This window comes from Hyperolius riggenbachi, chromosome 10 (assembly GCF_040937935.1).
Source record: "Hyperolius riggenbachi isolate aHypRig1 chromosome 10, aHypRig1.pri, whole genome shotgun sequence".
Classification (NCBI taxonomy): Eukaryota; Metazoa; Chordata; class Amphibia; order Anura; family Hyperoliidae; genus Hyperolius; species Hyperolius riggenbachi.
This window is the reverse complement of record NC_090655.1, coordinates 11,535,805-11,561,214: the sequence shown is the minus strand read 5'-3', so window position 1 is coordinate 11,561,214 and position 25,410 is coordinate 11,535,805. Positions and strand designations below refer to the sequence as shown.

Here is a 25,410-nt window from a genome sequence, read left to right as displayed (position 1 = left end):
ACTTTGATAGCTGCGCGTAACTTCCGCTCGCCGCCACTCGCCGCCGGTTCGCCGCTACCCGCCGTGCCACGCAGCCCCCCCCTCCCCGACCCCTTGCGCAGCCTGGCCAATCAGTGCCAGGCAGCGCTGAGGGGTGGATCGGGACTCCCTCTGACGTCACGACGTCCATGACGTCGGTGACGTCATCCCGCCCCGTTGCCATGGCGACCGGGGAAGCCCAGCAGGAAATCCCGTTCTGAACAGGATTTCCTGCTTACTCTGATTGCCGAAGGTGATCGGAGTGGGTGGGGGGATGCTGCTGCGCAGCGGCTATCATGTAGCGAGCCCAGGGCTCGCTACATGATTTAAAAAATAAAAAATTTTAGTCCCCTCCTGGGCGATGCAATTATATTGCCCAGAGGGTTAATCCTGCTTTTATGAAAGTAGGCAGATTTGTTTTTGCCAGATGTGGATCAGCTGCAACAAAGAAATGGTTTCCTTTAAAGAGGAGGAACTGTTGCAAAAATCTTAAAATGTAAAACATATACAAATAAGAAGTACATTTCTCCCAGAGTAAAATGAGCCATAAATTACTGTTCTCCTATGTCGCTGTCACTAGTGTTGGGCGAACAGTGTTCGCCACTGTTCGGGTTCTTCAGAACATCACCCTGTTCGGGTGATGTTCGAGTTCGGCCGAACACCTGGTGGTGTTCGGCCAAACTGTTCGGGTTCGCCCGAACGGCTCAATGCCTGGCCGAACAGGGCCCCTGTTCGGCCCAACAGGGCCCTGTTCGGCCGAATACGGCCCCCCTATGGGGTCGCAGGCATAAGGGGGGAGCATGCCCCGATCGCGGGGGGGGGGGGGTCGGAAATTCCCCCCACCCCCTCCGCTAGCGCTCCCCCCCCTCTGCCCGCTTCCCCATACAAAAGTTTAAGGAAAGTAAAATAGTACCGGTGGTAGTGGCTGGCAGTGGCACTGTGAAGTGAGTGAGGAGGAGGAGTCCGGAGAGTGACGCGTTGAGGGAGGCCGGGCAGCGGGCGGTTCAGCGGTAGTACCTTTGTGGTACTTCCGCCCTATATCTGACCTTACGTCCTCTGCGTGATGACGCATACGAGGGTACGCGTGACGCTTACCCTCGTATGCAGAGGACGTGAGGTCAGAGAAAGGGCGGAAGTACCACAAGGGTACTACCGCCGAACCGCCCCCGCTGCCCGGCCTCCCTCAACGCGTCACTCTCCGGACTCCTCCTCCTCACTCACTTCACAGTGCCACTGCCAGCCACTACCACCGGTACTATTTTACTTTCCTTAAACTTTTGTATGGGGAAGCGGGCAGAGGGGGGGAGCGCTAGCGGAGGGGGTGGGGGGAATTTCCGACCCCCCCCCCCCCGCGATCGGGGCATGCTCCCCCCTTATGCCTGCAACCCCATAGGGCCCCCAAAAGCGGGATGTTCGGGGAGTTTGGGGTTCGGCCCGAACATGCCGAACATCGCGGCCATGTTCGGCGAACGTTCCCGAACCCGAACATCCAGGTGTTCGCCCAACACTAGCTGTCACAGTAAGTAGTAGAAATCTGACATTAACAACAGGTTTTGGACTAGCCCATGTTCTCATAGAGGGGTTCTCAGTGTTTTCTTTATTTTTAAAAGAACTTAGTGAATGGCAGTTGCTCCTTCCAACTGCCAAAATAGTGTGCAGGGAGCAGAGAGGCTGGTCAGCATCTTTGTATTAATCCTTTTCAGAGAATGTCTTTATAAAGAATAAAGGCCATGCTGAGAATCGCCCATGAAGAGATGGACTAGCCCAGGTTACTTGAATGGACTTTTTCCAGGTTACTTAAATGACCATCAGGGCTATAAGAAAGTCAGAAATGTCCCCTATGCTTTCATTTTGGCTTCATATAATAATGGCAATTCATTTCAGCTTTCATCCCTTGTTTGTATTGTGCACATAAAACAAGCACAGCAATTCCTCAACGTTTCTAACAGCATCAAGCTCACTCCCAGCCAATGGATTAGTGCAGGTGTGGACTATGCATAGCAATGCCTCCTGCTCTGTGCAACGACAGTCCTTATTCATAACAATTTTATGACCAGCACGGTACTCACTTTCTTGTACACCGCGGCTGTCAGCACAGTGCGGACTCTCATCCCCAGGATGAAGCAGCCCTGGAAATACTGCTGGAGACACAGGGACTGGATGAGCGCCGTCACAAAGAGCAGGACAGCATAGAGAAATCCCTTCCACTGGTACTCGTTTGGGTTGGAGGTGAAGGAGACCATCAGCCTGCGAAGCAACAACAATAAGATCCAGTTACTCCTCGCTTTGCTGAAACATAAAACCGGTCACTGATTGGCCAATCATAATTGAGGCCTGGTGCACACCAAAACCCGCAAGCAGATCCGCAAAATGCTAGCAGACTTTGAAACGCTTTTTCTTCTTTTTCTGTAGCGTTTCAGCTAGCGTTTTGCGGTTTTGTGAAGCGTTTTTGGTGTAGTAGATTTCAGATATTGTTACAGTAAAGCTGTTACTGCACAGCCTCTGTAACAAAAACGCCTGCAAAACCGCTCTGAACTGCCGTTTTTCAGAGCGGTTTGTGTTTTTCCTATACTAAACATTGAGGCAGAAACGGATCCACAATCCAAAAAATGCCTCACCCCGGGAGTATGCGTTTCTGCAAAACGCCTCCCGCTCTGGTGTGACCCACCCCCATTGAGATACATTGACCAAGCGGATCCGCAGCCGCAAGAAACGCTGAAAGGGCCGCTCGGTGTGCACCAGCCCTGAAAGTGTGTACCAGGCTGAAAGCTTCGTACACCCATCCAATTGTGATTGGCCATTGATTGCAGGAGTTTACCTACACAATCTGATCATAGTATTCAAAATCTGGTGTCCCTCATACTACAAGGAGGTGGTAAACTGTCCAATCAATAGCCAATCAAAATTGGATGTGTGTAGCCGGCTTATAGAGAACCTGAGGTGGGCAGATGGGACACAGAGCCATGTTCTCTACCTCATGACATGCCTCTGTGTCCCCCCACTGCTGTGCTATAGCCCCCAGAGATTACAGACAATTGGCCTCAATTCACTAAGCTTATCTCCTGTCTTCAATAACTCTTCTGAGCTGTTTCTACAGTTATAACCATGGTGATAACTGTAGAAAAAGCTCAAAAGAGTTATTAACCTCCCTGGCGGTTAATTTTTTTTGCCACATGGGCAAAAATCCTTTTTTTTTAATTTTTTTTTTTGTTTCATGTAAAGCTACCAGTGGTAGCTACATGAAACACCACTAGAGGGTGCATGTTTCCCTCTAGTGCGATCGTCGCCGGCACTAGTATATAACGCGTTCCCCTGTTTGGCTTCTCCTGTCGCCATGGCGACGATCGGGATGACATCATGGACGTCAGCCGACATCCTGACGTCAGGCGCACCCGATCCAGCCCATAGCGCTACCCGGATCTCATTGGTCCGGGCAGCGCAGGGCTCTGGCGGGGGGGGGGGGGCTCTTTCGCAGCTGCGTGCGGCGATCAAGCTGTGCGCGCGGCTAGCAAAGTGCTGGCTGCGCGCACAGCACTTTGAATGGGGCGAATCGCCCCAATAGATGCGGAGAAATCCTCCTGCGCGGCATAGCCCGAGCTCAGCTCGGGCTTACCGCCAGGGAGGTTAAAGGCAGGAGATAAGCTTAGTGAATTGAGGCAATATTTGTTGCCAGCTCGGAGATAAACACAGGGAGAGGAATTCCCTGCTCAAAACACCTACCAGGGGCGTTCCTACAGGGTTCTTTCCCTGGCCACGCCCCCTGCCATTTCCCGCCTCCCTGCACGCTGGGAGAGAGAATCAATCTCTCATTCCACCGTCATGACCCAGAGGTCACGGAAGTGAAAGTGAGTCAGTTCGGCCCACAGGAGCAGCGTGGAGTGGTGGTTTTTGCAGCTATCTGATCCGCTCAGCCCCCAGGATCAGGTAGCCTACTTCTTTTTTTTTTTTTTTTTTTTTCTTTGAACCCAACTCGGGCTCTCTTTAAGCCTGGTATATGGAGGTGGTAAAATTGGTCAGTGATTGGCCACTCATAATTGAAAGTGTGTGTCCAGTTTTCAGTCAGTTTTTTTGGCAAATTATTGCTCAATTTCACCTACTCCTGTACCAGGCCTAAAAGGAGGTGGTAATATTGGCCAATCAAAATTGGATGGCTTAAGATAGTAACATGGCATGAAGATTCAATGATTCTCAGGCTCCTCCTCCTTCCACAATCCATGCCTGGGGCCGGCGCTTCCATAAAGGCAAAGGGGGCAATTGCCCCAGGGTCCCAGAGTCTGTAGGGCCCCCAAGGTGTTTTTCCCCTTCCTTACAGCTATGGTGACCGCGCCCATACATGCCTGCAGGGAATGAGTAAGAGAGGTACCGTGGGGAGGAATCCGGAGTGTTGAGCATGGTGCTGCCTCCTGCGTCCCCACCCCTCCAGCTATGGTGACCCCGCCCATACATGCCTGCAGGGAATGAGTAAGAGAGGTGCCGTGGGGAGGAATTCGGAGTGTCGAGCATGGTGCTGCCTCCTGTGTCCCCGTTCCTCCAGCTATGGTGACCCCGCCCATACATGCCCGAAGGGAATGAGGAAGAGAGGCACTGTGGGGAGAAGTCCGGAGTGTAGAGCATGGTGCTGCCTCCTGTGTTCCCGCCGCTCCAGCTATGGTGACCCCGCCCATACATGCCTGCAGGGAATGAGGAAGAGAGGTGCCGTGGGGAGGAGTCCGGAGTGTAGAGCATGGTGCTACCTCCTGTGTCCCCTTCCCTCCAGTTACGGTGACCCCGCCCATACATGCCTGCAGGGAATGAAGAAGAGAGACGCTGTGGGGAGGAGTCTGGAGTGTAGAGAGCAGTGCTGCCTCCTGTGTCCTGCCTGGATTAGGCAAGACCCCAATGTGTGTACACGGAGGAGGAGGGGAATAATGGGATCCCCAACAATGCTTTTGGGGACATATGATGGACACCTAATGATTTTGTGTGGTTAGGAATGTGGTGGGATGGGTCCTGGGAGTCGGCTCAGAGGCCGAGGGGCATTGCTAAAGGGCTACAAGTTACTTTTGCCCCGGGGCCCCATTGCAGTTAGAATAGGCCCTGTCGAGGTCATGAGGAATAGCTTACTTCAGGATCTGTGGGCTGACGAACACTAGAAGGTCGTGAATAAGCTTGAAGAATGCTGAATGTAAGAGGACCCCAGAATAGGTCTTTAAGAGGGTCTTATACAGCCAGAACTTGGGGTAATCCTTGGCGGTCCCCGATATCTTCTCTTTCTTCTTCTTCCCTTTCTTGTTTTCATCCTGAAATAAAGACATTTTACCAGCAGCTGTAAAGACGTTGTATGCAAAAGAGAGAGAGGAGGAAAACTAACAAGAAAAAATAATTGTAGCATCACTTGATTTATTTAAGGAAACCTGATTGGAGGAATATGGAAGTCAGGTGACTGAAAATTCTACTTGTGCCATTGTTCTCCTCCTCTAATACATTGTTGACAAAGAGTTACTCATGCTTGCCACACAGCCATAGCAGTTGAGGCGCCAGGTTTTTTTCCTCACTGACCTGAGGAAGCGGGAAAGCCCCCCGCAAAACGTGTTGTCAATTTTAGGCCTCTTGCACACTGCAAGAATTTCAGATTCAGATTCCGCTTTTTAATCAGTTTTTACCTCCGATTCAGATTTGCAGTGTGCAAGGAGCAAACTGCAAATCTAAATCTGAATCGGAAGTAAAAACAGATTAAAAAGCGGAATCTGAATCTGAATTGCTTGCAGTGTGCAAGAGGCCTTATGTGTTAAAATAAAATACCTTTTTTTTTCAATAAACTGGTCAAAATTATTCAAGAGAGGTAAGATTACCTCTCTGTTTATAAGATCAACAGCTTATTAGCCTATGTATTATGCATTGGGCGCCTCCAACCCTGTTTTACACCCCCCTTCAATAGCAACAGATCACATCGCTAGCCTCAAGGCAAAGGGTTGTGTCTGTACAGCATAATTCCACAAATTGTCGCCTGAGAGATTGTTACCCGATCCCCAATGGGGACAATTGTTGTATGTGTGTACTTAGCTTCAGTGTGGCAAATTCAAATTTCGGGTTGGTGCTTATTAGAATGGACCCATGGGAAGCCTTGATGACACGTTTAATGGACAACTGAAATGAGAGTTATATGGAGGCTGCCATAATTATTTCCTGTTAAACAATACCAGTTGCCTGGCAGCCCTGCTGATCTATTTGGCTGCAGTAGTGTCTGAATCATACCAGAAACAAGCATGCAGCTAAACTTGTCTGATGTGACAATAATGTCAGAAACGCCTGATCTGCTGCATGCTTCTCAGGGTCTATGGCTAAAAGTATTAGAGGCAGAGGATCAGCAGGACTGCCAGGCAACTGGTATTCTTTAGAAGCAAATAAATTTGGCAGCCTCCATATCCCTCTAGCCAGTGCTGCTCAGCAAGATTCTGGATATCCGACCATCTTTCAGCTATCCGATCCAGATTCCGGATTTCTCTAGAAATCCGGATAGCTATCTGCGGATATTTGGTCGCGTAATGTGGATATCCAGATCCGAAATACTGTAACCTAGGAGATGACGTCCTGGAGCCAATCAGAGGGCTCCCAGCAGAAGCCCTAGCAACCAATTTCAGAGGGGAACCCTGGCCAGCCCCACCTGACCTCATTGAGCCAATCAGAGGGCTCCCAGCCTAAACCCTGGCACCCAATCACAGAAAGGAACACTGGTCAGCCCCCCTGTATAATAAGGAGGGCTGCCATGATGAGACATATCGTCCTAGCTTGGGAATGCTCACTGAGAGACATGCTCCAGTGCTGCTGGCCTAGCAAGGGCTGTACACAGTATAAACCTACAGCTGTTCAGTGATTAACCCCTTTACTATCACTACACTATTGTTAAATCGTTAATTAGCTTGATTGATTTCATTGTCTGAGGGCTGGTGCACACCGAGCGGGTTTTCTGGCGTTTCTGGCGCTTGCGGCTGCGGATATGCTAGGGTAATGTATTTCAATGGGGTGGTTCACACCAGAGCGGGAGGCGTTTTGCAGAAATGCATACTCCCGGGCTGAGGCACTTTTTGGATTGCGGAGGCGTTTTTGCCTCCAATGTTATGTATAGGAAAAACGCAAACCGCTCTGAAAAACGCCAGTTCAGAGAGGTTTTGCAGGCGTTTTTGTTACAGATGCTGTTCAGTAACAGCTTTACTGTAACAATATATGAAATCTACTACACCAAAAACGCTACCCAAAAACACAAAGCGCTAGCTAAAACGCTTCATAAAAATAAGAAAAAGCTGCTGCCTGCTGGCCAGCTATTAGCCTTAGGTATAGGTTAGGGATTAGGGGATAGGATTACTGTGTTATTGTGTAGTTAGTACTGTAGTACTGCAGTCAGTGCTAGTAGTTGTTAGAGTAGTAGTAGTAGTAATGTGTTACCTTTCTACAGAACTGCTGTGCTGTGAGCAGTGCCAGTGTGACAGTTAGTGTGCACCAGTGTCTTCTCCTCTTCCGTCTGACTGTCACTTGGCTCGTGTCGCTTGGCATGTGTCGCTTGGCATGTGTCACTTGGCACATGGAACTTGGCACGTGTCACGTGGCAAGTGACATGTGGCAAGTGACACGTGCCAATTGCCACGTCCAGCATGCTCCTGGGACACGTTACACCTGCTGCTGCTGCATTGCCCTGCTCCTGCTGCCTGTGCAGATCCCACCGCCAGGGTGCCACAGACCACTGATACCACCTATATTTAACCCAAAACACAATTGCTGCGTAATTTTTAGGAGGTGTCTGGGCTGAAAACTGCCATGTCCCAGTTGTGCGGTTGGACTTTGGACACAATGTGGGCTGCACAACCTCTGTCTGGAACCTAGGCCTAATGTTAATTGACAGCCTTTTTTTTTGGGGGGGGGGGGGTGATTTTAAGTCCCCACATCATCAATTTGTTTGTCCCTTTAAAAAATAATGATGCTACATGCCTCATTTACCCTAAAAAACGTTTTTAAATCAATTTAAAGGGCACTTCCGGTTTTTCTATCCGGATATCTGAATTTGCCCGGATATCCCGGATACTGAGGTCGGATATCTGTTTTGGATTGGAAATTTTGGAAATCTGATACCCGACTCGGATCGGATATCTGGGTATCCGGATCCAATCCAGATATCCGGATCCAATCCGGATTTTGAAAAGAGGTATCCGAGCAGCACTGCCTCTAGCTTCATTTGTCCTTTAAATTTGCTGATGTTGGGGAAAAGTGATAGTGGAAGTGAAGCAGCATTCCCAGTTTACAAATATTGGCCGGCTATTCAAAGGCATACACTTAAAAGCGGCACGTGGGGATTTGGGTGTGAAATATTGCACATATAATATTGGTAATGTTACTGATACTCTGCCATCATTCGTCCTACATAGTAGCCAGTCTCTACCACTGCTACCATTGCAGTCACAGATGATGCCAGCTACCGCCGGAGTAGTCGAACTCCACGCTGCTACTGCCCAATCACTGCTGCTGTCCAGAGTTTGGTTATAGATTAGATAGGTAGGTGCCCACAGTATAGGTTACATAGGTAGGCGCCTCCAGCATAGGCACAGCCGGGGGGGGCATTGCGTAGTTGCAACTCACCTTCCGCGATCCCCTGCAGTCGCATTGGTGACAGTGACCCCTGTGATAACATGCGTTCATGTCATCATAGGAGGCACTGTTACTTATGGGATGGATGCCTTGGACAGGAAGAAGATAGGGGCTGCGTGCTGGGATCGTGGCAGGTAAGTTGTAACTGCACTATGCCCACTCCCCCTTCTCCTGCCACTCAATCCAGCACCATGGGCGATTGCACTATTTGCACGCCGGTATAAACGGGCCTGCATCTTCCTCGCGGATATTCCTTACACAAGCATTTTGTCACAAGTCAGCCATGCAATAGAGACGAATGATGAATGATACAAGATGATAATTACCACCAGGACGTCCTGGCTCTGCGCCTTGCTCATGCCGTTCATTTCGTAGCTGTTGTGTTTCTGCCTATATTTGTTTCTGCGAATCTCCAGCTTCCTCCTCGATTCCGCAACTTGTTTCCTCATCTCCTTCTCGAAAGCTTCATGCATGACCCCAGTCTGGTCACCTTGCTTTAGATCCCAGAGGTCCTCCATGACGAGAGGGTTCTTGTATCCCTTCCACACCATGCTAGAAGACACCAGGATGGGGACGTTAACCAACAAGTGGCAGCTCCAGGCTGGGAGAGCCAACGGCATGACTTATTGGTAGTTGGGCAAACTGAGAACTCACGTGGGCATGCAAGCTTGTTACGGATTGGCCAACCCAGCACAGCTGACCTTTGTTCAAAGGTCATGCATTATGAGTCAAAAGTTTACCACAGTGAATCGGACCAATTTGTTCGCCACGAGAACACACAATTCCCGATGTGAATGCATTTGTGCAGCACAAGTCTCTGTAGGCCTTGTTCACACTATAGGTTAAATTCACTAAAGGTGGCCACTAACGCTCCAATTTCTAGCGAAAAATCACTCAAGCGGTCAGATAATTCTGATCGGAAGTGAAATCGTTCTCTACACCATCAATGAACCGATTTTTTTGCATCCTATCTATCACAACCGAAAAAAAATGCAGATTTTGGTTTAATGAAAATCCAATAATTTGTAAAGCCTGTGGCCCATAGACTTTCATTACTCCAAGCACCTTGTGTTAGGCGCGGTACTTGCGGTAACACGCTGCAGCACTTAAATCGGATACTTCTGTCACACCGCAATGGACCACAATAGGTGCGAAAGTCTCAGTAGACTTTCATTGCTTTTGCTGCCCCTTGTGGTAAAATAGGATAACGCAAGACAGGTTTAACCTGCAGGTATAAAATGGGTAAAAAGAAAATCCCTAATGGCAGCTTCCAATTATCTTTCACTACAAGTTCACTTAAATTATCCCTGATTGTTCTCACCTGTCATAAAAACTGAAGGTGATTCTGCTCAGGAAAGATGCCGTCAGTTCTGGATTCTGGACAATGAGAAAAGACAGTCATTGGATCAAAAACCAAACCGGTACCAAATAAATGGCACAACAGAAAACTGCATTCATGATGACCTGCAAGTCTACGGATTGGACATCGATGAGGGATAATATTTTAATATACTGCATTTAAAAAAGCATTGAAAAGTTATCAACTACAAAGCCTGCCTCAAACTAACTAACTAACCAAACAGATTGCTTAACAACACAGACTTATTTTCGAATACTAGAGAATGGCTGGACTGTGTTGGGAAGATACCGCTTGTCACTGGTAAAGACCGGGACTGGGCAAAAACAAAACTTAGAGTACTAAAATGTGTATCTGAACCCGTAACAACTTACCGTATATACTTGCATATAAGCCAATCCGTGTATAAGCCGAGGTACCCACTTTCCCCCCAGAAACCAGGAAAAAGTGACTGACTCGTGTATAAGCCCCCTCCCCAGTACAACCCCCTCCACAGTAGCCAGATGTTCCCCCAGTGCAAGTCAGCCCCCTCCCCATAGCCAGATGTGCCCCAAGGATGATACAGCTGTGTCTCAAGATATCACTAGATGGCATCATAGATATGAGACATTGCGATTGCAACACTGGAAGAGACCCTGATCATTGCACTGCTGACACATTGCTTGCACGCTCCGCTCCACAAGCCAGGGGACACAGGTAGTCTTAAGCAGCGCACTCTGCACACAATGTTGCAGGGGGTGGGGGGGCACTGACAGCAGGGAGCCAGCTGGCAAGAGCAGGATCACTAGTGCAAGATCCTTACGCTCCTCTGCCAGTAACAAAACCTGCTCCACCATTCGTTCTGCTCCACTGACTCGCATATAAGCTGAGGGGGCAACTTTTCAGCATATTTTTTGTGCTGAAAAATTAGGCTTATACGCGAGTATATAAGGTATTAATAAAGTTCTAAACAATAATTTCAACCAACACTCTCCAGTGGGGCAATTCACAATTCTAGAGAAGGGATTGGGTTTTATTGGGCTGTTCTAACTGGTTATTCCAGGCATTTTCACATAATATGTAGGAGAACAGAGGCGCCAAAAGGATAAAAGGAAGCTAAATGAGCTTAAAAACCAAATTCTTGGTAAATAGAGGAGGTAGTGGTGGACTTACCTCCTCCAAGTAGACACACATCGACTGTAGTAAACACAGTCAATATATTTTATTTATGAACTCCAAATATGCAACGCGTTTCGCAGGTTTGATCCGGCTTCATCAGGCAATAACAACGGAGCAATAGCATATGTGGTCAGTAGAAGAGCCAGGCACCTCTGCATATTTGAAGTTCATAAATAAAATATATTGACTCTTTACTACAGTCGTTGTGTGTCTACTTGTAGGAGGTAAGTCCACCACTACCTCCTCTATTTACCAAGAATTTGGTTTTTAAGCTCATTTAGCTTCCTTTTATCCTTTTGGCGCCTCTGTTCTACTGCATAATATTGAGTCCACCCTGGGTGGAGGGTTGAACCCCTTTTTTCTCATCTACAGAGAGCGACTTCTTATTCCTGAGTGGGGTCAGGAAAATCTCCCCACCTGCCTTTACAGTGGTTGCCTAATGGTAACCCTGGTTTGTGAGTATTAATATTTACTCTCTCTAGTAACCATTTACCAGTACATATTACACTATTGGGGCTCTTGGTGTTCCTTGTTTTTATTTTCACATAATAAAATGTGAAGTATCACCTAGGAGAAAACGTAGGAGAAAAAGTGAATTACATATGGGCCCAGGGTTCAAATCTCAGCTTTTCCCGTTCCATAAGCCAGCAGCATTTATTCAGTAAGGAGACCTTGGGCGAGAATCCCTAACACTGCTACTGCCTGTAGAACACACCCTAGTGGCTCCAGCTCTGGTGCTTTGAGTACGCCAGGAGAAAAGCACGATATAAGCTTTTCCTATACCTCCCATTACCGCAAAATCGCCCAGAAAATGGTCCATGCAGCGCCTTTTAGATCGGAAAGCGAACAAAATGCCCCAATTTGAACTAGCGCATAGGAAAGTATGGTATAAGCGCTTTCAGGGCAATTTTGAAAAATCGCCAGCACTTAAAAAAATTAAAAAGAGCCTCTAGTGCGAATGAGCCCTTAGCGCTTTTCTGAGCGTTTGCTGAGCGCTTGTGATTGCTGAGCGCTTTTTAAAAATCACCCCCCTTCACTTTCATTAAAATCACCGTAAATATTACTTAAGAATCGCTGCGATCATGCAAATTGCATACACGGCGATTTTTACATGATTTTTTTCCTCGATTTTAATAAAAGTGAATGGGAGGGATTTTTAAAAAGCGCTCAGAAAGCGCTCTGCAATCATCAGCGCTCAGCAAGTGCTCAGAAAAGCGCTTACAGTGTGGATCCAGCCTTGTCTTGGCTACATGATCTAAAAAATGAAACATTGCAGAAGGCTATGGTATTTCAGTCTGGCCACATGGAAGCCTGTACAATCTTATATCTGTTAGATGGATGCCCACTTTAAACTCGGAGAGACCTTTCTAGTTTCTCCACCAAAAACAGACTTTTAGGAAGAGAGATTTATGTTTTATGTGGACAGACCGGCAATCCTATCTCACCGTACCTTCTTTGTCAGTTCAGTCTTCTCAGAGATCCCGGAGATTATAATCATGATGACTTGGAGGCTATACGAGATGAAGAACAGACAGTAACGGGGTACATCTGGAACCTTGCCCTAAAAATATAACAGATGCTTAGAAAATAAGTGCAGCATTACAAGAAATGAAATCACAGTAAAGATGCCCACTGATGATACAATCGGGATTGTACAAACTTCCCACATCTCTCCAGTAGAAGAGGAATATACAGTACTATGAATGGATACTTTAGGTAGTCCCTCATATTCCGAAGTGTTAAGATTGTACAATCAAGACTGTATTATTAGTGGGCACCTTAAAGGGACACAAAGCGGGGAGGGGGCTGGGCTGGTTCTAGCTACAATGGGACTCCGAGGTAAAAGTAACTTGGGGGGCGGCCCTTGCAATGCCGCCCCCCTCCTGCAGCCTCTAAACCAACTCCCAGGACCCATCCCACCGCACATCCACCACAAAATCATTAGGTGTCCATCATATGTCCCCAAAAGCATTGTTGGGGATCCCATTATTCCCCTCCTTCTTTCCCTTACAAATCCAGAGTGTGCACACATTGGGGTCCTACCTAATCCAGGCAGGACACATGAGGCAGCACCATGCGCTACACTGCGGACTCCTTACCACTGCACCTCTCTTCCTCATTTCCCTGCTGGCATTTATGGGCGGGGTCACCATAGCTGGAGGGGCGGGGACACAGGAGGCAGCACCATGCTCTACACTCCGGACTCCTCCCCACGGCGCCTCTCTTCCTCTTCCATAGCTGGAGGGGAGGGGACACACACCTTTGGGGCCCCTACAGGCTCTGGGGCAATTGCTCCGTTTGCCTCTATGGAAGAATCGGTCCTGGCATTACTTGATCCTCTAGCCCCCTGTCCGTATCGGATTTGCCATCTTCCCCAGGGAGAGACTGCAGTTTGAAGCTCCCGGGTGATGTCACACACCTCTGTCCGCCAAGGGAAGGATTGTTAGAATAGTAATGTCCCGCGGTACCCGGCACCGATGGGGATTGCTTGATACATGTCCTTCAGTGACGTAGCAATAGGGGGTGCAGAGGTAGCAACCGCATCGTGGCCCTTGGGCCAGAGGGGCCCTGAAGGGTCCACCCTCTATCACAGTATTAGCTCTCTGTTGGTCCTGTGCTGGTAATAATAACTTCTATAGATGCTTTGAATAGTAGTAATCATTAAAAAAACTGCTCCCCATCCCCTTCCTGCACCTCTGACACTGTAGTTGCCATTGGCAGATTTTGGTTATGTATAAAGTGCTTGGGGGGGCCCCCCATGTAAAACTTGCACTGGGGCCCATAGCTCCTTAGTTACGCCACTGATGTCCTTGTTCTTGTTCAAGCAACCAGCCTAAAAAACAACCCCCCTGTGCAGCGTAAAACACTCGCGAGCCTCCTGTGCCAACCTCCAACCTTTCTGTAGCTCCTGGCGGCAATCCAGCTTCCTCCACGTATGGCTTCCAGAGTGTCACCTGACCTGTGTCAGGTCACATGACTGGCCAGGAGGCGTGCACTGATGCCGGAAAGCCGCTAGGAGCTACAGAGAAGTTAGAAGATGGCGCTGGAGGCTCGGTGAGTATTTTATGGCCTGCATACCCCCAAAAATCCAAAGCACTGTCCCTGTTATCCCCTCCGGCATGCTGGTTAGCTGAGACTTCTGAATAATGGGGAGTTTGTTGTAATTGGCTCCCCACCACGACACTGAGACCGCCTGCGGTAACACGGGCTGCTCCCCGATAGTCACGCCACTGTAGCCCAGTGTAGAGCTGTCTCCAGAGCCGGGACAAGGTCCTCCAGCAACCAAGGCTGAGACACTAAAGTGCGCCCCTCCATCCCTCCCACCCCAGCCGTCACACACTGATTGCTAGTACACTAAGAGGCTCCTCCCCCATCCCTCCCACCCCAGCCGTCACACACTGATTGCTATTTGACTAAGAGGTGCCCCAGGGCCCCCAACACCTTAATCTCTAGTTATCTGGCTTGCAGTCACTGCCATATATCCCCTTTTCTTATTTCTCTCTCCTTCAAACACAATAGAGGAATGATAGCTGAGCGAGTTGTTCGCCCCCTCCTACACTGCGCCCTGAGGATGGAGCCTCTCTCGCCTCTGCCTTGGCTCGGCCCTGTGCCCCCTCCTACACTGCGCCCTAAGGCTGGAGCCTCTCTCGCCTCTGCCTTGGCTCGGCCCTGTGCCCCCTCCTACACTGCGCCCTGAGGCTGGAGCCTCTCTCGCCTCTGCCTTGGCTCGGCCCCGGCTCAGTCCTAAACACCCTAGTTTAGACACACACAACCTACCTCCAACGAAGTCCGGATCAGCGATTGGAATGGAAAAATCCCACAGAGGATGGACAGAGTCCAGAAGACAAAGAGGGTCCCGGAGTCCTTCCTGACGCAGTACCGCCGACTGTGGTGAACTATCAGCACCATGAGCTGTGAGGGCATGAGAGAGAGAAGTGTTACACTATGGCCCTGATTCAATGTGACTCGGCTGGGTGGGAAATCATTACATGTCATCAGCTATTATTATTCTAAACTGTGGCAGGAGTTTTAAAACACACCTGAAGTGAGCGGGATATGGAGGCTGCCATATTTATTTCCTTTTAACCACTTCAGGACCAAATGAATGTTCACATATCAGCACTGCTCCCATTCATTCGCCAATAACTTTATTACTATTAATCACACCTAAATGATCTATAGATTTTTTTTTTCAGGACAAATTAGCCTTTTAGCGTGTGATAATCTTGTTTAGTAATTACCTTATTTTAAATGTATTTCAAAGGGAAACGTAGAGAAAAAAACTGAAAAATACTATTTCTTCATTTACATCCATTATAGTTTTACGATAAACAGTGCTAACTATAAGTCATACCCACTAATTGTATTTGCTTATTCATCCTGGTTATAACAACATTTAGATGATGTTCCTAGCACAACATATGGTGACAATATTGTATTTGGAAATAAATGTGACTTTTTTCTGTTTTTCTGTTTTGTTTTCTCATTGTACACTATTGATGATTATAAGTCCTTTTTTTTTGCAAAAATATTAGTAATATACCCTCATGGCATACATATTTAAAAAGCCAAGTTTTTTAAGGTAACAATATATGTTGTTTCTTTCCTAATCTGTCACTTTGTTTTCATTTTACAAGTCTTGTATTTTTTGTACAGCCTATGCAAATATGTAATTGCCTTTGATTAAGTTTGTGACTAAAAAGAATACACAAGACATGGGCCTCAATCCTAAAACTTTCTAAACTCTATTCTACTACATATCACAATTAAAATGCTACTACATACGTCTCGTCGTTTTGCTAAAACGTTCCCAAATTGGATCATAATTTAGAAAAAGAGTCCCATATTGTTTTTCAGTACAGGAAGAGTAAAACTTCAGTTATCTATGCAAAAGAGCTTCTCTGCGCTATTTGACCCAACTTGTGTCAAATACAGTCCTGTTTTCTGAAGCACTTAATCAACCAAGAAACAGTGAGAGACAGCTTGAGATAAGGTTTTACTGCAGGGAAGTTCAAATGGTCATTATTACTGCTTTGTTTTATAGTTTAAAATACAGAGGGTAGTTTGTAAACTGCAAATATGTCAGAATGATGCTATATAACTGAAAATAAAAAATATGTGTGTCCTTTATTTGCTACTAATGTGCTATTAATTACCCATACTACACATACAATTCATTATAGCATACATTTTTTTCAGCTTTAGATTGCCCAATCTATCACTTACCAATTTTACCGAGAGGTATAGACTAACCAGCAAGCTCATGGTGAACCAGAGCTCATTGGAGTATGTGAGGGGCTACAATGGTCCTAAAAGCCCCCTTACTAAAATACTAAGGATAACAAACGTTTGCTTTCCTAAAACAGAAAGAATTTGCGATAATTCAGGTTGGAGTGAGCTTGAGCTGTCTCCCAGAGCACCACTGCTGAATATATGCAAATTAACCATTGTTGCCCTTAGAAACTAAACACACCTCCAGAACCGCTGGAATGCAATGCTGCGTCAGCTTGTTACTTTGTACCAATTCCACGTAGTACGAGAGCTCACCCACACATTTGGCCTCAATTCACAGAGCTTTATCAAACACTTTATCAAACGTTTGGTAATTTACCTCATGGCTAAAATATAATTTTGAGTTCACTCAGGTGTTATAGATTTATTGAATGTTTTATCGATGAAATGTTCAATAAATCTATAACACCTGAGTGAACTCAAAATTAGATTTTACCCATGAAGTAAATTATCAAACGTTTGATAAAGTGTTTGATAAAGCTCTGTGAAATGAGGCCACAGGCTTCATAGTATTCAAAATCTGTTCACCCTCATCCTACATGTAGTGGGTAAATTAGCCAGTATTGGCAAATTCAAATTGAAGGCATTCTTTGCAGGTGTATGCTGGGCACAGGACTGTCGCCACACAAACACCATCTCACTAACCATCTGGTGACTCTCAGTCCCACATGTCCCATGTGAGTGTTACAATAAGTCTCACTGCCAGGTACAGTGCAATTTGTCACATGACAAAGTTGGGGTGGAAAAAGAGGAATATGGGAGATATCGGTAGCTGAGTGATGGTAACCCTTTAAGGCCCCCCTTCATTCCATGTGCAGCCCCCTCTTCCATGTGTATCATCCATGTACAGTAGCCCCTCCCATTCCATGTACAGCCCCTCATCCATGTAATACAGCCCCTCCCATTCCATGTGCAGCCCCCTCTTCCATGTGTATCATCCATGTACAGCAGCCCCTCCCATTCCATATGCAGCCCCTCTTTTATGCGTATCATCCATGTACAGCAGCCCTCTCCCATTCCATGTGCAGCCCCTCTTCCATGTGTATCGTCCATGTACAGCAGCCCCTCCCATTCCATGTGCAGCCCCCTCTTCCATGTGTATCGTCCATGTACAGCAGCCCCTCCCATTCCATGTGCAGCCCCCTCTTCCATGCGTATCATCCATGTACTGTAGCCCCTCCCATCCCATGTGCAGCCCCCTCTTCCATGTGTATCATCCATGTACAGCAGCCCCTCCCATTCCATGTGCAGCCTCCATTCCATGTGTAACATCCATGTACAGCAGCCCGTCCCGTTCCATGTGTAGCCCCCCTCTACCATGTGTATTATCCATGTACAGCCGCCCCTCCCATTCCATGTGTCGCCCCTTTTCCACGTGTAACATCCATGTACTGTAGTCCCTCTCATTCCATGTGCAGCCCCTTTTCAACGTGTAACATGCATGTACTGTAGTCCCTCTCATTCCATGTGAAGCCCCTTTTCCACGTGTAACATCCATGTACGGTAGTCCCTCCCATTCCATGTGCAGCCCCCTCTTCCATGCATATCATCAATGTACTGTAGCCCCTCCCATTCCATGTGCAGCCTCCATTCCATGTGTAACATCCATGTACAGCAGCCCCTCCCATTCCATGTGCAGCCCCCTCTTCCATGTGTATCATCCATGTACAGCTTCCCTTCCATCACATGTGCAGCCCTCTCTTCCATGTGCATCATCCATGTACTGTAGCCCCGCTTTCATTAACAGCTCCCTTAAGCAACCACTCTCTCATTTTCAGCTGCAGCCGCCCAAGGCCTGGGCCTGTGTGGCCTTTCCAGCAATCCGGCCCTGGTGGTAACTATCTCCCACTGAGCACGGTCCTCACCCATGTCACGGCGTAGAGGGGCGGATTGACGTAGAGGACGGTGGGGACAGTGTTGCTGGGGTCATTGGCGGATTGTTGCGTCACATGCTCCCAGACGGTGACCCCGATTCCAGCCACTGAGGTGAGGAACAAGAACAGGGTCACGATCTGCAAGAGAGAATACAAAGTCATCATCAGCTTAAAGAGTCCCTGTCAACCGATCACATAGCTCCTGAATTAGACGCTGGTTTGAAATTAATAAAAAAAAATTCCTACATTTTTGAAAAGTAGGTTTTCACACCTGTGTAATAAAATACCCAAACATACGGAATATTTGAATTTGGGATGTTGTTCAGATCAGAACCGATCAAATTGCTCCGATCAGAACCTTGATCCTTGTACATGCGCACAGCAACAGGGGGTGTTAACTCACCCTTGTCACCACCTCTGTGCAGTGCCCACCAATTGAGGGTGTGTCTGGGGTTGAGGGGCGGAGTTTATGGTGCCAGGAATGCCTGTGCCTACAGGCTTCTAAGTTGTAAATTGGGACCTGGTGTAGTGTGTAGTCTAGTCTAGTGTAGTGTAGTGTTGTACAGTGTAACTAGTAATAACAGCAGGGGTTAGTGTAGTGTATAGTGTAGTACAGTGTAACTAGTAATAACAGCAGGGGTTAGTGTAGTGTAGTGTATAGTGTAGTACAGTGTAACTAGTAATGACAGCAGGGGTTAGTGTAGTGTATAGTGTAGTACAGTGTAACTAGTAATAACAGCAGGGGTTAGTGTAGTGTAGTGTATAGTGTAGTACAGTGTAACTAGTAATGACAACAGGGGTTAGTGTAGTGTATAGTATAGTATAGTACAGTGTAGCTAGTAAGGAAAGCAGGGGTTAGTGTAGTGTAGTGTATAGTGTAGTACAGTGTAACTAGTAATGACAGCAGGGGTTAGTGTAGTGTAGTGTAGTGTTGTACAGTGTAACTAGTAATGACAGCAGGGGTTAGTGTAGTGTAGTGTATAGTGTAGTACAGTGTAACTAGTAATGACAGCAGGGGTTAGTGTAGTGTATAGTGTAGTACAGTGTAACTAGTAATAACAGCAGGGGTTAGTGTAGTGTAGTGTATAGTGTAGTACAGTGTAACTAGTAATAACAGCAGGGGTTAGTGTAGTGTATAGTATAGTACAGTGTAGCTAGTAAGGAAAGCAGGGGTTAGTGTAGTGTAGTGTAGTGTATAGTGTAGTACAGTGTAACTAGTAATGACAGCAGGGGTTAGTGTAGTGTATAGTGTAGTATAGTGTAACTAGTAATGACAGCAGGGGTTAGTGTAGTGTAGTGTATAGTGTAGTACAGTGTAACTAGTAATGACAGCAGGGGTTAGTGTAGTGTAGTGTAGTGTATAGTGTAGTACAGTGTAACTAGTAATGACAGCAGGGGTTAGTGTAGTGTATAGTGTAGTATAGTGTAACTAGTAATGACAGCAGGGGTTAGTGTAGTGTAGTGTATAGTGTTGTACAGTGTAACTAGTAATGACAGCAGGGGTTAGTGTAGTGTAGTGTAGTACAGTGTAACTAGTAATGACAGCAGGGGTTAGTGTAGTGTAGTATAGTACAGTGTAACTAGTAAGGAAATCAGGGGTTAGTGTAGTGTAGTGTATAGTGTAGTACAGTGTAACTAGTAATGACAGCAGTGCTGGGACCCCAGAAAAAGAGCTTGCTGGCAGCTTGCGCAGGCGCAATAGTCCGGCTTTCTTCCTAAAAAGCTAGATCAGATCCACTCCACTGTGCAGGTGTGAGCTGCCTGCGCGGTAGCTTGCACCCAATCGTGCTCGGCTATTACTGCCAGAGCCTGAGCAGAACGGTGCTAGTGAGCATGCAGCAGTGTAGCTTGTGAATTTTCGCCAAAATATCAATTTAGCATCAAAAAGGACTTTTTTCAAACATTTTTCGCAAAAATACCTTGTGTTATTGCATTTTTCACGAAAAACGCGAAAAAACGATATTTTTACAGCAAAAACTCCTGAAAAGCACAACAACGCGTGAAAAATTGATATTTTTACCACACACATTTTTGCTGTGAAAAAATGGATATTTTTACTGCAAAAAAATGGCATTTCCGCTTTTTGGAAAATTGAATGTATCATTATCTTCACGAAAATGAATTTGAGAAGAATGTTAGCATTGTCCCTCATCACTGGCAAGGAGTCTACTCTTCGGGAGTCCCAGCGCTATAATGGACTGATGCACGAGGACGGTAGAAGCAGAGGAATGGCTATGGGTGGTCAAGGGGGGACATATGTCCCGGGCGCAGCCACAGCACTGTGAGGGCGCTCAGCACGCCCATTGCACCCCCATGTGCATGAGAAGTGCCCCTGACTGCCCAAAATGCCCCTGCTTCTCTCCATCCCTCTGCAGAAGCGTTAGCAGCAGCGGAATAAGGCTATCTAAAGGGGGCACATCTGACTATCTAAAAAGGGTGAATGGGGCACATCTGGCTAACTAAAGGGGTACACATTTGGCTATTTACAGGGGGGGCACATCTGGCTATCTGAATGTGGTAAAGGGGCACATATAGCTATCTAAATAACTTTTGACTCCACCCTTGACCATGACAACATTCTGATGTGTGGCCACGCCCATTTTGTCTAGAGTAGGGGCGCAGAGTTGTCCCCGGGTGCTGAAAACCCCTAGCTACGCCTCTGGTAGAAGCCTCTTTAGGATCCAGAGGTTTCCCTCTTCTGAGGTAAGGATCTATTTCTTCTTTTAGAAGAGTCACAGGTTTACATTTATAATCCTTCCTCAGTCAACCGTTGCTGGTATTGTCACAACGTGGAAGCCATTGGGAGCAACAACAGCTCAGCCATGAGGTGGAAGGCCTCGTAAAATCTCCTCCCCTCTGCCTAACACTAACCATGTGACCATGTGTAACATCTAGGAGACACGGGAGCTGCCCACCTGCTTGGCCAGATAGAGCGCAGACACGGGAGACTTCTCTTTTCCTCTTTTGCAGAAGTTGCGGAGTTGCCATGGAGCCAGAAGCCAGAAGAAGATGAGAGGAATCCATACCAGGACGGTCTGCTCGAAGCACACCGGCAAATCAGGATCCGGACGATCAAACACTGAGGAATTCTAAACACGAGACAGAAGACAGTGATGTATACTTCTAGCAAGCTTTAATGGGAACAGCTGCTGAATTATAGCTTTGCTAAATGGAGGAAGGGGTCAGAGATGGACTCAGATGTAATGGGGCCCAAGGCAAGGTAGTAGATTTGGGTCCCTCTTGTGGAGCTTTTAATAAGCTGAAGTGGAGAGAGGCCAATGAAGGTGGCAGGTGAACCCCTTGACACCCACTAGGCCCCAGGAAGCTGCCTAGGTTGCCTGGTGGATGATCCTGCTCCGGCGAGGTTTCTAAATGTTTTCAATGCATAGGTGAGCAGGTGAGAACATTTTATTTTTAAATAGTGGCAAAACCGTCTTGGCAGTTTTTGCTCAAAGTCTTATTCCTTGTTTCCATCTGTGCACTTCTGTCTGCTTCTGTTCGGTTTTCAGCAACATCTGTAACATTGATGTGCTGATAAAAAGCGGACAGATGGAAACAAGGCCTTACTGTAGGAGACTGCTGCTCTGAGCTACCCCCAAATATATTACCATGCCCCCCCCCCACCCACTAAGCTCGGCCCTAAGCACCTGCTATTGAGACCACTATACTAATACTGGGTAGGGCCTCCCTTTATTAGGAACACTATACTAATACTGGGTAGGTCCTCCCTTTATTAGGAACACTATACTAATACTGGGCAGGGTCTCCCTTTATTAGGAACACTATACTAATACTGGGCAGGGTCTCCCTTTATTAGGGACACTATACTAATACTGGGTAGGGCCTTCCTATTATTAGGAACACTATACTAATACTGGGTAGGTCTACCTTTATTAGGAACACCATACTAATACTGGGCAGAGCCTCACTTTATTAGGAACACTATACTAATACTGGGTAGGTCCTCCCTTTATCAGGAACACTATACTGATACTGGGCAGGGCCTCCCTTTATTAGGAACACTATACTAATGCTGGGTAGGGTCTCCCTTTATTAGGAACACTATACTAATACTGGGCAGGGCCTCCCTTTATTAGGAACACTATACTAATGCTGAGTAGGGTCTCCTCTTATTAGGAACACTATACTAATACTGGGTAGGGTCTCCCTTTATTAGGAACACTATACTAATACTGGGTAGGGTCTCCCTTTATTAGGAACACTATACTAATACTGGGTAGGGTCTCCCTTTATTAGGAACACTATACTAATACTGGGTAGGTCCTCCCTTTATCAGGAACACTATACTGATACTGGGCAGGGCCTCCCTTTATTAGGAACACTATACTAATGCTGGGTAGGGTCTCCCTTTATTAGGAACACTATACTAATACTGGGCAGGGCCTCCCTTTATTAGGAACACTATACTAATGCTGAGTAGGGTCTCCCTTTATTAGGAACACTATACTAATACTGGGTAGGGTCTCCCTTTATTAGGAACACTATACTAATACTGGGTAGGGCCTCCCTTTATTAGGAACACTATACTAATACTGGGTAGGGTCTCCCTTTATCAGGAACACTATACTAATGCTGGGTAGGGTCTTCCTTTATTAGGAACACTATACTAATACTGGGCAGGGCCTCCCTTTATTAGGAACACTATACTAATGCGGAGTAGGGTCTCCTCTTATTAGGAACACTATACTAATACTGGGTAGGGTCTCCCTTTATTAGGAACACTATACTAATACTGGGTAGGGTCTCCCTTTATTAGGAACACTATACTAATACAGGGTAGGGCCTCCCTTTACTAATACTGGGCAGGGCCTCTTATTAGGAAGCTTATACTAATGCTGGGTAAAATCAATACGTTTTGAATCGGGATGATACCATTTATTGGCTAACTTAGAGGTAAAAAAAAAGTAAGCTTTTGGCTAATAAGCCTTCTTCTAACTTTGTTCCTGTATATTAACAAGATGTTAGAGCACACAGCTTACATACAATGGACATTCGAAGGAGAAACATTCTTTTTAAAACACAAATAAATGTCATTAGATGCCTTAATTACAACATCAGGAGGGTCTCACAAGGATGCTAGCTAATTTATGACAAATAGATAAGACCACATGTCTGCTTAAACATCAAATAACACAGACTCAGGGTGATGAGGTGACATTGTAAATCCAGAGTTCACACATAACGAAGGCAGAAGACATACACTATTTGTTATAAGCTAAAAAGAATTGTGGCATTTAAAACCCATTTCACCAGCATATGAAATACAATGAATTGTGGCATTAAAAACCATCTAACCAGCACACAAAATAAAAAATAAGAATTGTTGCATTTTAAGCCCATCATACCAGGCCAATACATTAGAATCTTGTTTAAACCTTCATCTACAGTTTTGAACAAATGTACATTTTTGTAAAGTCTTGTTTGATAGTCTTTCTTTATCCAATTTGAAGCCACCCATTAATACAGTGACGGGAAGATCCTTTAAACTGTGTCCACGTGTAACATCTGCAACTATGGCGGCTGCGGACAAGCAGGGGATACCCGCAGCCGCCTTTGTTCCCTGTTCTCAGGCCTCATCCGTTCCGTCGGCGTCTAGCACGGCAGGTACGGTACTGTCTCGTGCTCATAGGGTCGCTGTATCGCACGGGCGTGCACAGAGAAAGGACCTTTATGCTGGAAGAAGGCGCGTCAGCTGACCTGCCGGTCGGCTGACGTCAGAGGTGACTCACACTGCTCGGATTGGCTGATTGGTAAGGGGCGCGGCTGTGAGCTCTCCTCGGCTTCTTAAGCCTTCACTGGTCATTTGCAACTGGTCTGCTGTTGCGAATACACTCGTGTTAGCGCTCAGACCTTAGACTAGTATCCGGTGTGCTTTGATCTGGAAGGAAACCAGGGATTTCACACAAGACTAGGACTATTGTTATATTGTATTACTGATTACCTGTGTATGATTCTGGCTATACTCTGACCTTGCTATTGCTCATCGATTCTGTACTTCTGCCTATCTGACCTTAGTTGCTGAACCTCTGCCTGATAACTCACTATTCTTCTGCCTCACGTTTCTGTACTGTATTCACCTCTCAGTTGCCGAGCCTTGCCTGTCAGACCTCTCTACTCACCAGTGGGCCCTTGCCACTGGCGAGGTGCTCTTTGACTGATACTCACCAGCTCCTCTGGTGAGGTTCAGTTTAAGTTATACAGCTCCTGTGACTTATAGTACCTTACCAGCTCCTCTGGTAAGGTCCAGTTAACCTATTCAGTCGCTTGTGCTGATAGTACCATACCAGCTTCCCTGGTAAGGTTTAGCCAAACTTTGTTGTCACTCTTGCTGTTAGTACTTTACCAGCTCCTCTGGTAAAGCCTATTATTTATACTACTGTTGTTACAGCTAGTACCCACCAGCTCCCCTGGTGAGGGCTAGCACTGTTATTTCAGATAGTACTCACCAGCTTCTCTGGTGCTGTGATCTATCCATTTGTTCTACTGTTGCACCAAACACTTTACACGTCTGTTTCTCAGCTTTCTATATTTGCATTATTTGTGATACTGCAGATCACCACATAATCGGGTATAGAGTCTGTATTATTGGTGATTCTGCAGATCACACTATAATCAGACGTCTGTGTGCTACACCAATCGTTACACCACGTATGCAGAAATGTGTGGGCAATGGGAGATCAATATATATATATATATATATATATATATATATATATATATATATATATATATATATATATATATATATATATATATATTTGCTGTTAATAGTGAACCTGTGCTGGTTCAGACGCTCACAAAGAGTTTGTCCTCTTTCTCCCACATTAATTCCTTTGGGGCATTTTTGCACACATGGTCAGATTATTATTATTATTTATTTATAAAGCACCAACATATCCCATGGCGCTGTACAAAGCAGGAAAACAAACAAGGGTTACATAATGATACAACCAACGCTATACATCAAATATTGATATTGGTAAAAAATACAGAACTGGTGGTTACAATGACAGATGTAACATGATGAATAAAACGTATAACAGAGTGCAAGCTATGAATTGGATAACAAGTTCC

The 25,410-nt window shown here is 46.3% G+C and overlaps 1 protein-coding gene across 1 annotated transcript in view; it reads right to left on the bottom strand.

Annotated features, from left to right (window-relative positions):
* The window catches only part of ABCC2 (ATP binding cassette subfamily C member 2), a 155,590-nt gene that overhangs the window by 95,481 nt on the left and 34,699 nt on the right, over window positions 1-25,410 (bottom strand). The window contains exons 2-9 of the mRNA XM_068257990.1: window positions 21,231-21,404; window positions 18,307-18,453; window positions 14,927-15,061; window positions 12,600-12,710; window positions 9,956-10,011; window positions 8,961-9,186; window positions 5,122-5,297; window positions 2,088-2,265 (exon numbers count right to left, since the gene is read on the bottom strand). Of these exons, the coding sequence (XP_068114091.1) occupies window positions 2,088-2,265; window positions 5,122-5,297; window positions 8,961-9,186; window positions 9,956-10,011; window positions 12,600-12,710; window positions 14,927-15,061; window positions 18,307-18,453; window positions 21,231-21,404 (1,203 nt within the window). The remainder of the gene's footprint in view (window positions 1-2,087; window positions 2,266-5,121; window positions 5,298-8,960; window positions 9,187-9,955; window positions 10,012-12,599; window positions 12,711-14,926; window positions 15,062-18,306; window positions 18,454-21,230; window positions 21,405-25,410) is intronic.